Source organism: Diceros bicornis, chromosome 9, assembly GCF_020826845.1.
Source record: "Diceros bicornis minor isolate mBicDic1 chromosome 9, mDicBic1.mat.cur, whole genome shotgun sequence".
Classification (NCBI taxonomy): Eukaryota; Metazoa; Chordata; class Mammalia; order Perissodactyla; family Rhinocerotidae; genus Diceros; species Diceros bicornis.
In genome coordinates, this window is record NC_080748.1 from 9,171,635 (window position 1) to 9,187,377 (window position 15,743).

Sequence of the window (15,743 nt, forward strand, 5' to 3'; positions counted from 1 at the left end):
TTGAGCTCTGTCACAACTGTTAGTCAAATATTCTTTCAATAAGTAGTGGTGGTTGACAGTTTTCTAACTCTCAAGGCTCTGAAGCCTAAGTGAATAAATAGTCTTTTTTTTTTTTTTTTTGTGAGGAAGATCAGCCCTGGCTAACATCCATGCTAATCCTCCTCTTTTTGCTGAGGAAGGCTGGCTCTGAGCTAACATCTATTCCCAATCCTCCTCCTTTTTTTTTTTCCCCAAAGCCCCAGTAGATAGTTGTATGTCATAGTTGCACATCCTTCTAGTTGCTGTATGTGGGACGCGGCCTCAGCATGGCGGGAGAAGTGGTGTGCCAGTGCGCGCCCGGGATCAGAACCCCGGGCCCCCAGTAGTGGAGCACGCGCACTTAACCGCTAAGCCATGGGGCCGGCCCAGTCTCTTTCTTATAAATGATACTTGCTCATTAACAGCTGCTGCCAGGTTTCTTTCATACACCCTGCTTCCTGAGTCTAACACTGCCTGGGATGCCTTTTCAGGAAAACTTGGATCTTTTAGAGATGTGAGATGTAAAAAGAAAAGAAGAAACTGAAAAATAGGGTATCCCAGCTACCCTGAAGAGAGATTCTTGGGGCTACCCTGTGTACACGGTTGTTAATACCCTACATAAAAATGGCTCCAGGGTACCGCTTGAATGATTCCACTTCACTTAGTTGTATGTCTTGAAATCCCAGCAAACAGAAATTCATTTAATTCATTAAGCTTTAAAAGATATTAGTCATTTGGGAAATGCAAATTAAAACTACTAAATCTAACACTACATACCCATTAGAAAGGCTAAAATTATGAAAAGTGTTGACAAGATGAGGAGTAGCTAGAACACTCAGACCGGACTGGTGAGAATGCAAAATGGTGCAACCATTTTGGAAAACAGTCTTGCAGTTTCTCTGAAGTTAAACATACACTTGCTATGTATGTGTCTGTATAGGTGGTATAACAGACTAATTCCAATCTTAAGTATCTACCCAGAGGAAGAAAAAAACACATGTCCACACAAAGACTAGTATACAAATATTTATAGTAGAATTATTCATAATATCCTCAAAGTGGGAACAACCCAAATGTGTAATAATGGGTGAATGGATGAACAAATTGTGGTGTATTCATACATTGGAATACTGCTTGGCAACAAAAAGGAATAAACTATTAACATGTGCAAAAACATTGGAGAATCTCAAAGCATTAGGCCAAATGATTAGGCCAGACTGAAAAAACGATAAACTATGAGTCTACTTATATGGCATTCTAGAAAAGGCAAAACTATAGTGACAGGAGTAGATGGATGATTGCGAGGGGCTGGGGGCAAGGGGATGGAATTGATTGCAGAGTGGCAGGATGGAACATTCTGGGGTGATGGAAATGTTCTGTATCTTGACAGTGGAGGAGGTTACATGACTGTATACGTTTGGCAAAACTCATTGAATTGTACACTTCAAATGGTTCAAGTTTATTGTATGCTAATTATAACACCGTAAATCTGATTAACCAAGAAAAAATACTTCTGTAGAGGCTTAAATGCTAGTGTGAATTCAGTAAATTGGGTTGGTTTACTCTGAGAAGATAAGAATTTTTTATCAGAAATAGAAACATTTTGTGGGAGGTAGAGATGGGCAGTGTAGAGAAATGCCTGATAGGAGCAGTGGTAAAAGGTGACCTAGGGTACCAGGAGGCACCTGGGTGCTTGTAGGCCAGAGGCCAGATTGTCTCTTGAAAATGTTTGCTTAATGGCTATGAGATAGCGTCCCATCTTTTTTGAAATTATTAGTATTATAGGAAATCCTTGAAACATTACACATTTAACAGAGACTCCTCTTATCTACTTATCAACTTTAACTTTAGGGACATTCATAGATTGGGGCAAAGCAACATCCAGAGCAGAAAGGCAGCAGCTCTGCCAGCACCAGCAGCTGCGAGCTGAGGCCGTGCGTAATTATCGTGGTTCAGCCTTGGCCGCCTTTGTCAGCCTGTAATGAGTTTGCTGTATTCTTGTGCTTTATCTTACGTTTTGCAAACTTTTACACCCATTAAGGTCCTTAAATGCAAAAGCATTAAGAGTATTAATGCTGTCAAGAAAGAGGTGTGGGGGCCGGCCCAGTGGCCTTGCAGTTAGGTTCACGCACTCCGCTTCAGCAGGCTGGGGTTCGCCAGTTCGGATCCTGGGTGCAGACGTACTCACCGCTCATCAAGCCGTGCTGGGGCGGCATCCCACATAGAGCAACTAGAAGATGTGCAACTATGACGTACAGCTATCTGCTGGGGCTTTGGGGAGGAAAAAAGGAGGAAGATTGGCAACAGATGTTAGCTCAGGGCCAATCTTCCTCAGAAAGGAAAAAAGAAAGAAAGAGATGTGATTATATTAGAAATGAAAATGATGGTAAAAAAAGTGGAAGAGGTGGGAATATGGTGAATGCAGCTGTAGCTGGTATGAGAGGCTGAACATGGGAATGATCTGAAGAGTGGGAGAGCGCCATGGTGAGAAAAGATGCATCTGACAGTTGGCAAGGGGCAATAAAAATGGATGCATGAAATGGAAAAAACAACAAAACCAATTTGAACCCATGGTTTAGAGCATCATTAGATACTCCCTAGCCCAAGGTTAAGTCAGGAGAAGGTAGTTTGCTGTCGAACTTGAAGGCTAAGTATGATTTGGTTCAATTGCTGCTCATGAAACTTGAACCATCCTGGCTTTCAGCATCGTCAGCTCTGAGCCCGTTGGAATTTGCAGAACATCAAAGTGAGGGCTGAGGCAGCTGCTGCTACCATGGCATCTAAGCAATTCCTATGACACTGCCAGGCTCATGGAGGGAGGAGAGAGTTACCTGCCTCGACAGATTTCAGTGTTGCTGGAACTGTTTCATTTTGAGGAAAGGTTCCTGCTATCTGCAAGTTGGTAGAAATGAATCCAGGTTCTAGAAATTTTCTTCTTCTCTGGTTTATTAAATCCAAAGTGATTAACAGTAGAAACCACCTTTCAGATCCCATCTGCTCCTAGATTGAGCAGGTTGCTCTTCAGCTGTACTTCAGGGTCCATCAGATGAACCTCTGATCTGTGAATCAGCACAAGACAGCCATTTCCTGAGATCACAGGCTAGCGCTGTCGCTGGTGTTTATATAATTTTATTTTAAAAATTGGAAATGCAAAGGCAAGTGCTGACCTTACTGATAAGAAATGCAGGATTCACAATACAGCAGACTGGGGAAAGGGGAGTGCTCGGCATGGCTAAGGAAACTGTCTTGAGTTGCAGTTGCTCACTTTGGCCTTAAATCGTGTGTGTTTTTAATTGTGAAGGAAAATAAAATTGTAGAACACGTATGAAAAGCTAGAAATATATTTTTTAATATTTATGCCTAAAACGCAAATTCTAATTATGGGTTTTGGAATGTTTTGTATCTTTCTGGGAATGAAACCTCCAGCCCCAACTCCCCATGCCCCTCATAACAGCTAAGTCCATTGTAACTTTCAGTAATTGGTTTTTTATTAAAATAAGAGACTGCGGTATAAATTTTAGCAACTAGGCTAAATAGGCATTAACAGGCCCTGGGATCCAACCACAATTTGTAACATCGTTCCTTTGGGAAAATGGATTCTAAGTGCCCAATAACTAACTTACAAATAGACTTTTGAATCATAGTCCATTTGAGAATAAGGAACTGTTTGTGATAGTAAGACCTTCGATTGACTTGCTTGAGAATTGCACAGAAGGGACCTATATTCTGCCACACATGTGTGGTGAACCCAGCTAGTCTGGGTTTGATCAAAGATTATTGCTGAGTGGGCATTGAAAGCATAGGAATTAAAACCAAAGTAGAGGTTGGAGACCAGTCAATGGTGGAGTTAGGAGGGTGGATCTGGAGAGGTTTTAGTGGTGGAAAGGTTTTGAATCTCAAAGGCAAAGGTATGATTCTGAGCAGATGAAGTGAGGGGAGAACGGGATGGTTCAGGTAAGGAGGGAGGTGAGGAGAGAGGAAGTTGAAGGCAAAAAGGCAAGGATACAAGGAATAAGAAGGATCGAGAACCAATCATTTTTAAGGAAAATGTAATGCAAAATGTACCAGGTAAGGCTTAATGGCCCACAAGAATGTCAGACAAATAGATGCCTCCAAGACCTATAAATGATTTCTTAAAGATATTACAATGAATGTTTAGAATCAAGACTTAGATCAATTCATTTATGAAGTCAGCACATTTATTGAGCACCTGCTATGGGTAGGTGTGCTCAGAGGTTGGCAAAGGGAGTTTCTGCCTTCATTGAATTTACAATTTAGTATAATTCCAGCCAAACACAAAAATGAGCCAAAGCAGGCTAGGATATGATGGTGGTGATATCTAGGATCTTCCCATAAGGAGAATATTAGGTTTTCATTATTTCCTTCTTAATTTTGTGTATTTGCCACCCTGATTGTAAGATTTATGGGGATAGACAACATAGAACATGTACTCTTGGTATATTTTTTTATCATCGTGGATGCATAGTAGGTGCTCCAATAACTACACTGGTTGGTTGATTGTAATAGCTTTAACTCATGTAACTGCTTGATCGAATCCATTTTATGCTTCAGAAAACTATTTGTTAATGTACTGTACTATTTACCAGTAAATGAGAAAATGCCTGGTCAATGGAATATAAATGTGAAATTTCTTTTATTGACATTATGTAACTTAGTAATTTTTGGTGCTCTCTCTGCAAGTGGAGAGCATGACCACCATGTTTTTGCAGTCTGAAGTTCAGTATGGCCAATGGCTAGTCATTCACTCCCAATGCATCCCCTCGTCCAAGAGGACTTGTCCTGCCCGCTCCCACTCCCCACGTATTAGTGGCCTTTTCTTCAGTGTTCCGTACTATGCATATATCTGTCACTGCAGTTACTACATTATATTAGAAGGCTTATTCTAGACAGTAAACGTGATAGCAGTCATTGCTTTCACAGTGACTGTGTGCCCACATGTTGCCGTGGTTGGAAACCATGTCTTTTCATCTGCATATCCATTATGCCAAGAATAGTGCTGCACCACCGGTGGGCTCAAGGAGCTGCATTTTGTCTTAGGTCAGGCTGCTATAACAAAAATGCCCTAGACTGAGTGGCTTAAATGACAGAAATTTATTCCTCTTGGTTCTAAACCCTGGGAAGTCTAAGATCAAGGTACCGGCACACCCAGTGTCTGTCTGATGAGAGCCCTCTTCCTGGTCTGCAGACACTGCCTTCATGCTGTGTCCTTATGTGGCTAGAGGGGGTGATTAGGGTTGAGGGGGAGGGAGGGAAGAAGGGAGAGAGAGAAGAAGTTCTCTTGCCTCTTCTTATAAGGGCACTAATCCCATTGTGAGGGCTGCACCCTCATGACCTAATCACCTCTAAAAGGCCCCACCTCCAAATACCATCACGTCAGGGATTAGGGTTTCAGCATATGAATTTTGGAGGGACACAAACATTCAGTCCATAGCACTTTTCATGGTTCAATGTGAAAATATTTCAACTTAGTATCACTCATGTTTCCCAGGCCACAGCAGGCTATGACATAGCAAGAGGCTCTCAGGAAGAGCGGCCATGCATTCTACTCTCTGCCCCCACCTGCTGCTGTTAAAACTTTAGCTCCCTTTCAGGTCTTTCACCTACACGTTTTTTGGAGCAGAAGGGGGGGATTGCATATGTCTCAGGAACACAGTTTTCTCAGTTCCCACATTTCTGCCATTCGTATTCCCAGTGCTCAGGCTTGTTCTGGTGGCACCCCCCCTACTCATGCCCCAGAGCCTCACACTCCCATAGGTGATCAGCTGCCAGTACTTGGAGCCTCCTCACTCCTCCAGCTGAGGAAGAAGAGCCATCAATGTCTAGTCTGTTCTCATGCATGCTCCAGAAATAACCCCAAGTAGAGAAAGTACCCTTCATAACATTACTATCTCTATATATCTCCATTTGTGCTATGCCCCCTTAAAAAAAAACTACAGGCAATGGTCTCCACATCTCAGGGATTTTTATTCCCCAGGCTTTTCCTCCATAAATCCATGGTGCATGCCACTGGGCTAGACCATGTGTCTATAAGAGCATTGGCACGTTGTCCATGGACCAAATCCACATACCTTGCCTCATCCCTATGGTGAAATATTTCTCAGGAGATTTTTCTGTCTGCCGTGCATTGACCCCTGGCAGGCACACCCTCCAGAACTGCCCAGACCTGTCTGAGTTCCCCAGTGAACACACTCAGGCTGCCAAGCTGGAATTTCCCTGAGTGGGTAGAATTTTCTTCTCTCTCCCCAAATTCTACAGGGCAGGCTGTGTGCACAGACACAGTAAACATAGATGTTTTCACAGATGTTTTGTTTGAGATTCAGAATTATGCAACTAATTAAGAATAAAAATTATGTCTCCTTTATTGTTATTTTTAGTAAAAGTCAATTTAATTTTATTCTTACAGCATTATTCTATCAATTATTCTTCTCCTGTTACGTTGACAAAGAAAGCATTGTCGATGATATTTATTCGCTTACTGAAGTAGCAGAAATGTGCATTTTCCTTGATATAGGAAATTCTTAGTGAGTAAGTGGTAACAGAGGAAGAAGGGGTTTTATTGAGTGCTCACTGCGTGCCAAGCCCAGTGCTAAGCAGGTTGCGTTGATCAGCTCATCTGTTCATAACAAAAATGCTGTGAAGGAAGTGCTCTTAGCTCCATTTTACACATGAGAGAATTGCAATTTAAAGAGATTCAGTATTATCCCAAGGTCACTGAGGTAATAAGTGGAGAGTTGGTACCAGACCCCTGCCATCTGACCACAGGACAGGGCTCTAGACCACAATTGTGCCTTAAATACATCTTTCTAATATTGTCAGGAGTCTCTTGTCAAGAGCGAAAACTGAGCAGTAAGACAATAGAACCTGTTTCATCACTTTGTGATGGTAGCTGATTCTTAATTTAACTAGGGGTAAAATGATTCCTGTTCATTCAACATTTTCCTTTAAGACTGTCATTTATGTTATCATTTGATTAATTACATGTAAATGTAACTTAATTGCCAAAGGACAGTTGTCCAGACAGAATAATTTCAGCAAACTTTTCTGCTTCCCTGATTAACTTAAAGCAGATTATTTATGATGAGCCAAAAATTGCATTCTTTTATTTCAACCAAATATCCTATTCGTAGTCATATATTCACTGAGAAGATCAGGACATCATTTTCTTTAATCTTAAGAATCATTTTATGCTTTAGTTACATCTGATAATAGACATCACCCCAAGGCACTTATTTAGGCTGGTGGTTTTAAAAGGTATTGGCAAGATTAGCTATTTTCTGTAACGTGAGAAAATGATCGGTTCCTTTCTTACTCTGATGATACATGGAGAGAAATGGTTTAATTTGAAGATCTCAGCAGAGAATAGAAAATAATCTTTTGTGTTATTTTTATATCCCCTAATATCTTTTGGATGCTTTAAAGATTACCTTGTGCAAACTGAGAAATGTTTGCCGTTTAAGTTCCAACAATGTTATCTTTTCCCATAAAGCACGTTTGTTAATAAGGAGTTTCCTGTTCTAGGGGTACCAAGGATAATGTGTATGTAGGATAAAGGAGGGGAGAGAGATCTTCACAAGAACCTTAGCAATTAAAGTTCACAGAGGAGAATTTGGATGTTCTAGATCACTAGTAGACTGAAACCAGGATAGATTATTGTAAATATAAAACGTAAATATCACTATGGGGATGCTTTTACACATAGAACAGACCTGGAGGTTAGTCCAAAGAAACTCTGTTTGTATATTTTACATTAAAATGAGCATGTTCTAATTTCAAGGAACTTAATTTGATTTCTGTTTTGTTTTTGGTATATTAAACACACAAAACTGTGACACCACCACCACCCACTCTTGTTTCAGGCAACAAGGGCAGCCATCACTCAGCACTGCACTGACCTTGGAAGTTTGTTGGGCAAGGAAAACGATGTGGCCCTCATCATCGATGGCCACACCCTGAAGTACGCGCTTTCCTTTGAAGTCAGGAGAAGCTTCCTAGATCTGGCGCTCTCATGTAAAGCAGTCATATGCTGCAGGTAGGCATGCGCAGGCTGCGCGCGATTCATATTCTGATGTGTCTGTATCCTGTGTTAATATAGAGTAAATCAGTGCATGGGAATTCTAGGGGTAAAGTTTTGTAAAAAAGGCAAAACAAAAATACAAATTTAAGGGGCCAGCCCTGCAGCCTAGTGGTTAAGTTTGCACAATCCGCTTCGGCGGCCCAGGCTTTGCAGGTTCGAATCCTGGGTGCGGACCTACACACTGCTTATCAAGTCATGCTGTGGTAGCGTCCCATATAAAGTAGAGGAAGATGGGCACAGATGTTAGCCCAGGGCCAATCTTCCTCTGCAAAAAGAGGAGGATTGGCAACAGATGTTAGCTCAGGGCTAATCTTCCTCACAGAAAAAAAAAATACAAATTTAACTGTCCATTCACAGATTTTGCAGAAAGCAGTTAGTGGTTTTTACATTTTTGTTTTCTTTATTGTCTTCTGAGAAGATAAAAGAAGTAAGAACCAGGGCCTCCGGTCATAGTCACGCTGGGGGATAAACTAGAGAAACTCTGCCTCCAACCTGTATGGGAAGTTAGAAGGGGACTACCTATTACCTGCTTAGTTCCTCGGTTCTGGATGGCTGAGCTCAACTTCCAAGGCCAGTGGGATTCTGATGCCTCTTTTCTATGTACAGCGGATATTTCTTTTCAGTCAATAAGGAGCTTTTGTCTGGTTCACGCTATACCAATTTTTGTGTTAAGATCTAACCAGAAAACTTTGTTGGTTTTTTATGAAATCTGTTAAGGTTTTTTAGGGTGGACATTGTTACATTCCATTGACTACTGGCTATACAACATGCAGTTCTGATAGAGATTTGAAGGTCAGGCAGAATTATAAAGAAAATAAACTATTGGAAAGATGAGTGGTACCACCTAGCTGTGCAGTAAACAACTTGAAAGGTGAGAGGAGAGCTTTCCATTTCTGAAAGCCCTGTGCTTAGACAGTACCTGGTACGTGGTTAAATGCTCTATGCGTAGTATTGGATTAGTAATCTCCTCTGTGTCTGCTCTTATATTTTATAGCTACATCCTTTCATACATTGTTTTCTTTGATATTTTCTCAGAAACCAGTTATTAGAATGCTTTTACCTTCCTTACTGCATTAGTCCTTCGAGGACACCTCTTGTGGGTTCGAATATGGTTCGTTTAGAGTAACCAGTTGTCATGTTGACAAGATAGCCTTGGGTTTCTGCCTTACTAGTAGGCCCTGGTGACCTCATCTGCCACACCTGTCTACCCAGACCTCTCATGACACTGCCTGTTTGGGATGCCCAGCAAGTCTGAGGGGAAGCCCACCTGCCCTGACGTCAGGAAACTTGTCTCTCTCACATCACCCCAACCTCACCTCCCTCCCCCACCACTGGTTCTCATATGAGACCAAAGAGTCTGTTCTCATTTTCCCACAAATACCTCTCTCCACCCAGAACCCTGGACTGTCTTCACATAATGATAGTTCTCTATCATTTTATCCTACTGTCCTGATCCCTTTTCTTAATCTGGAACGTACCACCAAAGGCCAAGGAGAGCTGGAATGACCGGCTGGTGGAGCCTCCATGGTGGAAAGGAATGCTGCTTTTGTGCCTGTGGTTGTAGGATGGATGTTCAAGGACCACAGGGGTGAGGAACAAATTCAAATGTGTTTGAAACGATGAATGAGAACTCTGTTTTACCTGTAAGTCAGGAAACTTGGTGCATCTATGAGGGACCTGGGATAGTGAGGAATGACCAGAGCATCTGGAAATGAAATGCCATGTTCCCTGGTTTTATTACAGCCTCCCCCTTCTCTCTCTCTCTTTTTTTTTAACAACTTTATTGAGATATAATTCACATACCATAGAATTCACCCATTTAAATTGTATAGTTCAATGGCTTTTAGTATATTCACAGAGTTTTGTAACCATAACTACAACCAATGTGAGAATACTTTAATCACCCTCAAAAGAAACTCTCTTATCTGTTATCAGTCAATCTCCATCCTCCTTCACCCTACCAACCCCCCTCACTACTAAAAAACCACTAATCTGCTTTCTTGTCTCCAGATTTGCCTATTTGGGACATTTCATATGAATGCCATCACATGAGATGTGGTCTTTTTTCTAACTGACTTCTTTCACTTCACATAATATTTTCAAGGTTCATTTATGTTGTAGCATGTATCAGCATTTCCTTTTTATAGCTGAATAATATTCCATTGTTATGGATATACCAGAGGTTGTTTATCCATTTTGGTGAACATTTGGATTGTTTTTACTTTTTGACTAATATGAACGATGCTGCTATGAAGATTCATGTACAAGTTTTCATATGCACATATGTTTTTATTTCTCTTGGGTATGTACTTAGGAGTAGAAGTGCTGGGCCAAGTGGTAACTCTATGTTTAACCTGTTGAAAAACTGTCAGACTGGTTTCCAAAGTGGCTACTTCCTTTTGTATTCCCACCAGCCGTGTGTGAGTGTTCCAGTTTCTCCACATCCATGCTGACACTTATTATTTATTGATTGGTTAGCCTTAGGGGTGTGAAATGGTATCTCATTTATAGTTTTGATTTGCATTTCCCTGGTGGTTAATAATGTTGAGCATCTTTTCATGTGCTTATTGGCCATTTTTATGTCTTCTTTGAAGAAATGTCTGTTCAAGTCCTTTGCACATTTTTAAATTGGATTACTTTTTAATTATTGAGTTGTAAGAGTTCTTATATACTGTGGAACAAGTATCCTATCAGATATAAGGTTTACAAATATTTTTTCCCATTCTGTAGGTTGTATTTTTACCTTCTCAATGGTATTGTTTGCAGCACAAAAGATTTTAATTTTGATGAAGTCCAATTAATCTGTTTTCTTTTGTCCCTTGTGTTTTGGTGTCGTATCTAATAAGCTCTCTTTTTTTTTGTTGTTGTTGTTTGTTTTTTTTTTGTGAGGAAGATGAGCCCTGTGCTAACATCTGCCGATCCTCCTCTTTTTTTGCTGAGGAAGACTGGCCCTGGGCTAACATCCGTGCCCATCTTGCTCCACTTTATATGGGACGCCACCACAGCATGGCCTGCAAAGTGGTGCGTCAGTGCGTGCCTGGGATCCGAACCAGCAAACCCCGGGCGGCGACAGCGGAGCACATGCACTTAACCACTTGTGCCGCCGGGCCAGCCCCACAAGCTCTCTTTTTTAAGCAGCCGATACTGTGCTTTCTTTCCTGGATTTCATTTGGGGAGTTTAGATTAGGGACATGCAAATGGCAAGAAGGGTAGAAAGAGTGGTGAGGAAATATTTTCTCATAATTTCCTCTTTGTGTCTAAGTTGTAAAGTTGCTGAGTGGGTGCTACCTGATTTCTAAGAAGTCCTCAGCACTAGAGGTTGTGACTGCCCCACACAGAGCCAGAAGTCATGGTGAGAAAGTCACTCTCCACTAACTGCCGTGTTGGTCAAGGAGCCATCACCCTGACTTGTTGGAAAGCAGAAACAAGCAACAATACCAGAAACAAGAAACAGCACAGAGAAGTCTGGTAAACTGTAAATCAAAGCAAACGTGCTCTAACTTCATGGTTTCTCAAAGGGAAATCAAAATTAGCCCGTTTGCATTCTCGGGCAAGCCAGGAATGCCTTCAAGACATTACAGGAACATGCTCTCTTCTTGCCAGGTGCTCGATACCAAAGAAAAACATCTTTTTCCCCTTCTTACTTTGGCTGCATTCAGAGTGCTTTGTGTGTCACATAAGGCTGTACACTTATAGACTTCACAGGAAGGAGTTCAAACTGGAATTGGCACAGAAAGAGGAAATTTCAAATTAAATACTGTTACTGTCTACAAAATAGAAGCACTAATTGAAGAAAGGAATCTAGGATAGTGCACTACTTTACCGCTCTAGGAGACGTTTCTTGGCTTGTCTTACACTTGAGATTAAAAAAACATCAGCACATACTTTTTTAAAAAGCAGGCGTACACTTCAGATGTACTTACTATTCATTGAGAATTTAAACTTAAGTTAAATCTAATATGTGACTTCAAACATAAGGTTGACCTTAATTCTCACGTTTCATCTTTAAAATGTAATAGTTGTAAAAGTTTCCCTTTTCTCTAATAATAGAAGAGAGTAATTTTTTTCAGAAAATAACTTCTCAGTGAAATCATGAAGCATTGTCTCTCATCAATATTGATTCAGAGACTAGTGAATGTTGTGTAAAAATGGATAAGTACTTTTAAACTAAAACAATATTTTAGGCAACAGAAAGGAAAAATTAAGAATTTGTTAAATATTTTGCTGAGATTAGAATCAAACAATTTTGCTAATTATACATTGTTACACCCAAATATTTTCCATGTAGTTAAAATCCTAGGAAGGTCATAATATGGTCATCAGAAAAGTTACCAGTCAGTACTCTGCTGCAGTTGACTGTTGTATGTGGCGGGGACATTGCCACATTTTTTGTAGAGGTATAAACTGGTTAGTCCAATAAGATTTTTATTGTGGGTTTGATATTTGCATTGTACATTCCTAGGTGTTATGGGAGAACAGAGAGACAAAACATAGTCTTTGCCTTTTGAGTTCAAATAATGAATAAGAGTATATTATAGTACTGGCCTCTCCTTTACTTTGCACCTCATGTATGCCCCAATCCTTGAAATTAGGCCTTCAGTGAAGCCAGCAGACCCCAAGTCTCCGGTAACCTCCATCTCGCCATAGGCAACAGACTCTCACAGTTCCTTTCTTGATTCCTACTCAGCACTTGATAGTGATGGTTCCCCCGTTGGATTCTCTTCTGTTTCTGTGACACCTTTCTTTTCCATAGTTATCTTTCTGCCTAACGGGCTCTTTTTCTAGCAGCCGTTGAAATGTTGTTTTTCTCACATTTTGCCTTTGGCCCTATTATAATCCCATTCCATATCTTCTCCCTAGTGCATTCCATCTGTTCTTACAGCCTCATCCATCTTCTTCACTAGTGATTCTCAACACTAGCTTCATGTTGAATCATCTGGAGAACCTTAAAAATTTTTTCCTCAGAAAGTTAAACTTGGAATTACCAAATGATCCAGCACTTCCGCTGCTATGTATACACCTAAGAGAATTAAAACAGGTAAACAAATACTTGTATGTGCATATTTATAGCAGCACTATTCACAGTGGCCAAAAGGTGGAAACAACCCAGGTGTCCATTGATGGATGAATGGATAAACAAAAGGTGGTATATTCGTACAAGGGAGTATTATTCAGCCATAAAAAACAGTGAAGCACTGATACATGCTACAATATGGATGAACCTCAAAAACATACCTGGTGAAAGAAGCCAGTCACAAAAGACCACATATTATGTGATTCCATTCACAGGAAATATTCAGAGTAAGCAAATTCCTACAGACAGAAAGCAGATTAGTGGTTGCCAGGGGCTAGGGGGAGGAGGAATGGGGAATAACTATTTAATGGGTACAGGATTTCCTTTTGGGGATGGTAAAAATGTTTTGGAATTAGATAGAGGTGATGGTTGCACAACACTGTGAATATACTAAATGCCACTGAATTGTTATACTTTAAAATGGTTAATTTTACGTTATGTCAACTTTACCTTAAAAATATAAACAAATGGGGCCGGCCCTGTGGCTTAAGGGTTAAGTGCTCGCGCTCCACTACTGGCCGCCTGGGTTCAGATCCCGGGCACGCACCAACTTCTCTGGCCGCTTCTCCGGCCATGCTGAGGCCGCGTCCCACATACAGCAACTAGAAGGATGTGCAGCTATGACATACAACTATCTACTGGGGCTTTGGGGGAAAAATAAATAAATAAATAATTTTAAAAAAATATTTAAAAAAATTTTTTTTAATTAAAAAAATATATAAACAAATGAATAAAAGAATTCATTCATTTAAATGAAATTGTTGAATAAAAAACATGAGACGTTGAAATAAAGTTTCATTCATTTGAATGAAATCTTTGTTGAAAGAAAACAAAAAAGATTCTTTTTTGATTCCCAGGTCCTATCCCAGAACAATTAAACCAGAACTCTAAGAATTTTACAAACTCCCTGGTTGATTTGACTTAGTCAAAGTTAAGAGTGGACAACTTCTCCAGTCTGCATGTCCCACGTGACCTCTCTCTGGAGTCCCCGTCTGTAGATCCATCTGCATCTGGGACTCTTTCACACTGGCACTCTTTGGGCACCTTAAATTCAAAATGTGTAAACTGAATTAGTCACAATCCCCTCGTCTGTGCATCTCCTTGTTCCTTCTGGTCTTGTCCACTGGTTTCCTGAGTTTACTGTCTCAGTTGATGGTACCACTCTCCTCTCAGTCGCAGAGCATTTGGTAGCATAATAAGCATGATTGTATATCTAAGGAACCTTTAAAGAGACTGAACCAGATAGGCAAATTCTTATACTGAGGTCAGAAATTGCAGTCTCTTAATTTGTTGATCCTTGATAGGTGTTGTCTTTGTTTTTATAAATGAGGAAATAAAGGCCTCAGAATAATTACATTGTTTGCCCATGGCTTCAGCTAGTAATGGAAGCATTAGCAGTTTATCCTAGAGCTGAATAATATCAGGGCCTATGCTCTTAAATCATGCAGTTGGCTGCATTAGTCAGCTAATTCATAGTCACATGTTTATTACTGTTAATACTTGCAATTTCCTATGAAAGTTTTTGCATTTAACATATTTTTCAAACTGTAGAATTTGTTTAAACCTATTTAGCATAAAGTCTTATAGGATTTGTCATTCTCCAGAGGGATAGAAGTCATGTAGAAAATGTGTAAACCATTTTCAGTATCTTCAAGAAAGAGTTCTCTATTCTCTCTTCTTTGTTTCCTTTACTTAAAACTACCATCTCTCTTGTTTTCTTATTTTTCCTTTTTCTTTGAAACTTTTTATGTTTGTCAGATGGGGATAAATTTTGTAGGCACAGACGCAGGGGTAGGGAGGACTCTGACCTCTTAGAACATTCAGAAATGTTAAGTTGGTGTGCATAGTCAGGAAGAGAGTTGTGAAAGACTCATCAGGGTTCCCCTGTGAGGAAGTTGGTTGATGGCCCCACCACAGTGCCTGCAAACACAGTGATGCTCATGGCCCCTGGCGCCGCCACACGGGCAGACATGATTTATGGCTTTATGTCTCTGAGCAGGAGATGGAGTGGAAGGAAAACACCACAGCAGGGATTTCCACTGGATGTGCAAATTAAGGGTTTCAAAGACATCATTTATTTTCTCGGATGTGTTTAGACTTTTGTCTTTCAGGATAGATTCAATGATAAACATGTATAAACCTACTGTGATACCATAGAAATAAAGATAGTCAAGACAAAAAGGCAGAGTGAGCAAAATGAATGTTTCTAAAAATGTTTTGGGTTTATTATTATTTTTTTTTGTACTCTAAGAGTGATTTATATTTCTTCTAGAAAAATTAGAAAATACAGATAAGCAAGAAGAAAGAACACAGCATTCACAATCCCTCTGACTAGAGGTCATCACTGTTAGCAACTGGTGTTTCAATGTAGAATTCTTTTAGTTAAAATGCTTTTTATTGGAAGAGGATTGGACTATTCACATTATGTGAAGTTAAAAAGTTATAAACAGTTTCTGTGTCAAATAGTAATTTAAAATATGTTTTTAAAAAGCTTAATAGTGTTCTGTTATATGAAAACACAATAATTATTTTAATGTATTTCTAGTTGTTGGATAT

At 40.1% G+C, this 15,743-nt stretch overlaps 1 protein-coding gene across 1 annotated transcript in view; it reads left to right on the forward strand.

Moving 5' to 3' along the window:
* The window catches only part of ATP8A2 (ATPase phospholipid transporting 8A2), a 508,363-nt gene that overhangs the window by 204,204 nt on the left and 288,416 nt on the right, over window positions 1-15,743 (forward strand). Inside the window, exon 24 of the mRNA XM_058547869.1 lies at window positions 7,896-8,068. Within this exon, the coding sequence (XP_058403852.1) occupies window positions 7,896-8,068 (173 nt within the window). The remainder of the gene's footprint in view (window positions 1-7,895; window positions 8,069-15,743) is intronic.